This window comes from Chaetodon trifascialis, chromosome 7 (assembly GCF_039877785.1).
Source record: "Chaetodon trifascialis isolate fChaTrf1 chromosome 7, fChaTrf1.hap1, whole genome shotgun sequence".
Taxonomy (NCBI): Eukaryota; Metazoa; Chordata; class Actinopteri; order Chaetodontiformes; family Chaetodontidae; genus Chaetodon; species Chaetodon trifascialis.
The window spans coordinates 6,394,648-6,400,647 of NC_092062.1; the positions used below are offsets into that span (position 1 = coordinate 6,394,648).

At 42.2% G+C, this 6,000-nt stretch overlaps 1 protein-coding gene across 1 annotated transcript in view; it reads right to left on the reverse strand.

Moving 5' to 3' along the window:
- Positions 1-5,645, reverse strand: part of LOC139333574 (voltage-gated potassium channel regulatory subunit KCNG4-like) — a 179,182-nt gene extending 173,537 nt beyond the window's left edge. Inside the window, exons 1-2 of the mRNA XM_070966075.1 lie at positions 4,911-5,645; positions 1,879-3,210 (exon numbers count right to left, since the gene is read on the reverse strand). Coding sequence (XP_070822176.1) covers positions 2,377-3,210; positions 4,911-5,645 — 1,569 coding nt within the window. The 3' untranslated portion in view covers positions 1,879-2,376. The remainder of the gene's footprint in view (positions 1-1,878; positions 3,211-4,910) is intronic.
- Between the last annotated feature and the right edge of the window lie 355 nt (positions 5,646-6,000).

Here is a 6,000-nt window from a genome sequence, read left to right on the forward strand (position 1 = left end):
CTCAGTGTGAAGTTTAATATGACTTTATTCAACTTTTCATGTCATGCAGTCCAGTTAGTGAATAACCTGAAACAAGCAGCATTCACATGAGTTTACAAGGTGATTAAGGAATGAAGCCATTTCTGTCATCATGTCTATGTTGACCTTTTCCTATATGTTATTCCTGTTCTGGTGCTTCAGGTTAATGACGTCCTAACCAGGTTAAAGAAGAGCACTCATGAAGTCATCCCGGAATCCGTCAGGCCCAGGCCGCCTCTCAACCCTGTGTGTACCTTGTGTCCTGCTCCAACTTCTTTCCTGAAGAATTAATGAAGTTTATTACAAGTTTAATGCTTCCACAATTAGAAGGTCAGCCTCTTCAGTTGCTGAAGGATACCAAAACACCTTTATGAACGAGAAAAGGTCATCCTTTAATCATGAATGAGTAGTAGACAATATTAACTCCGGTTTACGTGTCATAATGGTAATCACGTCACAACCTCTTTTCTACGATTAGATAGCAGATCTTGTATATACCTATACATATGCATTGGTACACCTCCAGTATATGCAGCAAGCTAAATAAGTGAAATAACATCATTACATGTCAGTGTCTATGCATCTTTAGGGGCTCTACTTTCTCCCCTCTGTCCTCTGTCTGTGAGCAGCAGTACCCCCCCCCCCCCCCAATTTAAAATTCTTTGACATATGTCATTAAGGTTGAAAGCTATGACCTACATAAATGGAACTGTGTGTCCCAAATTTTTGCCTAAAATGTTAGTGAAAAACAGGTTTGTGTTTTTAGAACACAAACACTACAGAATGGTGATCCATGTTTTAGCAAAATGTCATTCACTTCAGTTCTTCAGAAAAGGAAACACTTCCTCTTAGCTCTGGGTGTGTTGTCCCTTCACCTGAAATCAGCATGTTAAATCAAAACTTGTACTTTCCTTTTATATACTTAATGATACATAATGAATCAATTGACTGTGTGAATAAACTGGCTTAGGTTCTCCGCCCCCCGCTGGTACTCAGCATTCCTGTGGTTAATTCTACAGGCCTGTCCCTTGACCTATAAGCCATATAGACACTACTTCAGGGAGGGTTAATTCGCATTACACATTAAAAGATACCAGATGTTCACCACAGTGAGTCACTCTACATTCAGTAGAATGATTTTTAGGATATGTACATGTTGAGTATGGCTTAGAAAGTTATTAGCTTCCATATATTTCCAAGTTTGTATGTTTCCATTCTGCAGGCAACTGTCCTTGTTGCAAAGAAAATTTACAGGTTGACCAATACATATATGGGGCTGCAGATTTCAACAATTTGTCATCAATAAGATCATACAATGAGGATTTATTATCAGGGTGTGAAATAAAAGTGTTCTCAGTACCATGTAATTATATACATGGTAAAACAAAACTCATGAATTCATGATGAGGGTAATTATCAATCTTATGTGGATATAGGGTTGAAAATTACACAGGTGTACCATTAGAAACACCTGCAGAATTTTTATTTCACTTCCTGATAATAGTGAAGTCAAAATGTTCTCATGTGAACAGAGTTTGGAAATAACATGTTTTCGGACACCACTAGCAAGACTGATGGTGCACTCATGGAATCCCTGCGGAAGGAGAGGCAGATGCCTGGCAGGATCTCATAGAGAACATCAACATGACCCAGAACAGCAAAAAAGCCCAGTCCACCATTTGGAAATGGTGACAAGATCACACCACTGACTATATCCGACATAACACCAAGCCAGGTTGGGAGCCGACTGGTGGCCAATGGGAGAAGAGTAGAAAGGCACAAGGCTAAAGGAAAACATCATTCCATAATCATTCCAGGCAATCACCAAGCCTCTCACCTTGGAGGAGTCCAAAGCAGGACTTGGCTCCCAATGACATACTGACCAAAATGATTACTCACCAAGACCCAGTCGCCAAACAATGGCTTATGAACATGTACAACACATGCCTCCAGACCCAGATCTACCAAGACCTTTGGAAGATCCCAACCTCCCCAAAAGCTACCAGCCCATCTCCCTGCTATGTATCACCTACAAGCTGTTCGAGATACTGCTCCTTAGCTGTCTGCCCCCTCAGATAGACACTAAGCTAATCAAAGATCAAGCTGGATTCAGATGACCTAGCCATAGCAACGCAGCAGCATAACTTCCCAGAAATTGAGTCAACCTTTGAACGAGGCCTCTCAGATATGTCAGCGTATTATCTGGAAAATCACCTGTGCCCAAACCCTGGGAAAACCCAAACCTGCAGCTTCCATCTCAGAAACAGAGACCAGAGTGATACGTTTGCCTTCAGTATATAATGTATTTCAGTGAACTCAATAAGTAACAGGAGAAAAAAGAGGATGATGACTCTTGCTCTAAACTGGCACTGTTATGTCTTTCAGGAAAAGGTAACAAGGATCATTTAGACCAGGTAAATCTGATTCTGGCCCGTTTTCAGACCAAGTTTCTCTTTCCTTCATGCTTTCTTCAGTTTCATTGGCGAGCTCGGTCCCCCTTTGCTCTTTCCACAGCATCCTGTGCTCCTCCTTGAGCTCAATGTAGGTGCGATGGAATGTGTGGAAGATAGATGTAGAAGGGAAAGACAGAATTAGGATCCCTGATAGGATGCTGATCAGTGCCACCAGTTGGCCAGGGATGCTGTGGGGCACCATGTCACCGTATCCCACAGTGGTCACCGAGATGATGGACCACCAGTATGATGCTGGGATGCTGCTGAAGCTGAGCTGAGGGGATGTGGCAGCATTTGGAGCAAGCTCACTCTCAGCGAGATGTACCAGTGGGGAGAAGAGGGTCACCGCAACACACACAAAGAGCAGCAGCAGGCCAAAGTCAGTCATACTGCGCTGGATAGTCACTCCCAAGGTTTGCAGACCCATAGAGTGGCGGGCCAGCCTCATCACATACAGGATACGTAAGGCCCTCATCACACGTAGGATTAGACCCAGTTTATCCAGGGTGCCCTTTCCTGCACCAGCCACAATATCCTGCACAGACTCACCCCCAAGCTCCAGAAACAGTGAGACATAGTAGGGCAAGATGGCAGCAGCATCAATGATGTTCAGAGGGCCACGGACAAACTTCAGCTTACTCTGTGCATGGAAAAATCGCACCAGAAGCTCAAAGGAGAACCAAGCGACACAAACAGACTCCACCACGAACAAGTTGCAGCATCTTTGGGAGCATTTACCCTGTAGAGACAACAAAAGACAAAAGTACTGAGAAAGTTTTACGTGTTTCAGCAACTTAACTTTCATTGCAGTTCTTTTTAGTTAAGTATGGAAATCAACGTGTTTTGCCTTACTTGAGATGCTGTGGGGAAATGCATTAAAATAAACAATTTATAACCTTTGTTTTTCCTGAGGATATATTATCATTGTCAACACAGTGTGTATGGTGATAATTTTGCGAGAAGATGCTATTTTTACAAACAGCTGCAACAACTTTAAAAAAAACATCAGTGCATCAAATTGACATTAAAGGAGAGCTCCACGGATTTTACACATGCAGGTCAGTTTGCTACTTGTGAAAACAGTTGTGTAATGGTTCTTGATAAGCTTTGTCAGGTCTAAGAAAATAGCCCTGTTGACATTGTCTCAGTGTGGGCTTGGAGAAAAGAAATTTGTAACAGAAAACCTATTCATTATACACGTATTGACCGAGATGGATGCATTTGAGAAAAAATGCTATTGGCTTGACCCACTGTAAGGACCAAAAGTCATCTAATTATCTGTATTCTATTTTCAATTTGTGTATTGTGAGCTACCGAACTGTTGAATTGCAACACTAAATCACTTGAGTACTCATCTTTTCACAACATCCATGGTTGCTTATTGGTTCTTTATTTGACACATTGACAGCATAGCTTATCAATGCATTCTTTTGAGCTTTCTTTAATGCAGCCCTTTTGGCAGTAGTCAGTATGGTTGCTGCCATTCAAACTACCCTTAGAATATTTGGGGAAAGGCTGCATATGCATGTCAAATGTCTTAGTAGTGTACAGTAACATTAGCATGTCACTCAAGTGAAGCAGCAAAGGTACTGTAAATGAACGGCACAACATAAATACTACGTTGTAGTTTAGGATTAGTCTACATTTGAATGAATTAAAACAAATTATGTGCTCAGATGAACTCAAACTTTTTTGAAAAAGAGACAGAAATAGTTGCTGCTGAAAACTATGATGGTATTACAGTAATAATGCAACTACCTTACTGTGATGGAGTGCCTATCTTGGGCAAGTCTGCAGGTCAGCTTTTCATGATTTATAAAACAAATGGAAACCACTGCCAAATTGGAGGGTTGGAAATACATCTACAGCACTTGCCTACGTAGCTAGCCAAAATGGCTTCTCAGAACAGTATACATCCACTTGCAGACTCTTTCCCAGCTTCAAATCAATTCGGGTGTATTTGGTGGACAACAGTGGACAAAAGAGGGTTCAAGTGCAGAAAACAAGAAAGTATTCTCAGCATGAATCAGTCCAAATCTCTACCTCCAAAACCTTGACAAATCTGTTAATCAATTGATTCCTAGTCTTGCATTTTCCGATCACCCGATTTCCAAATTTGATCCTTCAGATTCCGTACAATTTTTTTTATTCACCACGCAACTGTGTTGCTTGCATGATTGACAACATTAATTTCTTTCTTTCTAGGCAGATTACAGTGACCATTTTAGTGAGACATTCCCTTGTAAAGACACAATTTGCAAATGGTTTGCCATGCTGGGATATAAGTTAAACCAAATCGTAACTTTGCTGAGCAGACAGATTACCTGCCATTTATCTCCCATTTCCTTTTTGCTCTTTGCTTTGTAGGGTTTAAAGGACTTGTTTTGTTTTACAATAATTTAACAAAAGTTGTCTTCTTCTTCTTTGGTTCATACATACCGTGGCTTCTTCCAGCTGGCATGGTGCTGGCATAGTGCTGATGCACAGGCTGACCACAGTGATCACCACCATGATGACAGACAGAAAGGCAAACACTTTCCCTGCTAAACCTGAATGAGGGTTCTCCATTGCTTCTCCCAGCATGTGGAACAGGCTATCCTGTACCACATGAGCTCTCAGCCTCCTTCTTGCCTGGCGCCACTCGTCTTCCTTGAGCTGGTGCACAGTCACCTCCTCCACAGACAACATCATTTGATGGCGGCAGCAGGGCTCCATCAGTCGTATATCAATGCCCCAATACAACAGCTCACCATGCAGGGCCACATTGCAGACCTCCTGCAGCAGATGCAGCTTCCCTTTTGCCAGGAAATTGAGGATGGCCCGGAAGGCTAAAGGGTCACGGTCAAAGAAGAATTCATGTTGCATCTCATCATAGTCATCACAAACCTCTGCTATCTCCCTCAGGGTGGTGCACAAGCGCAGACGACTCAGACGGCTCTGGGGGATATCCTCCAAGGTGCGCCAGGGGAAGGCATAGCGGATGCCCCCTACATTGATGAGGGCCTGCTTTGAGGGATCGAGGTTCCAGCATGATGCTTCTGGTTCACGGAGCAGCTGAGCACGTTGGAAGTACAAGCCTTTGACTGGGGCAGCCTCTGTGTCTGTGAAGACGTGGTTGTTACTGTCTTCACTACAAAAGGACTGGTCATCAAAGCCATTACCAGTGATGGCCATGGTGGTAGGTTGGTTTCTGGCAGGTTTGCACCTTAGTTACAGTGTTGTGTCCTGTTGGAGATTTGAAGGAAAACCTGAAATAATGGAATATATCAGTAACTCATGCAAGTTTCCAGATGAATATCTGTCTTATGTCTTATTTTTACTGTATGTATTACACTTTTTTTTAACTTAGAGCTTCACTAATCTGTATATTCTATGGAAACAATGGACCAATTACTTAGAAAAAGTTCAGTTGTATTGACAAACCCAGGGAGACATTATCATCTGTTTTTCCCTCAGCTTTATGGAGCATTTTACCATCTTTTGGCTCATTGTTTTCTTTTGTTTTTTTTTTGTTTGGCCTGATAATTCG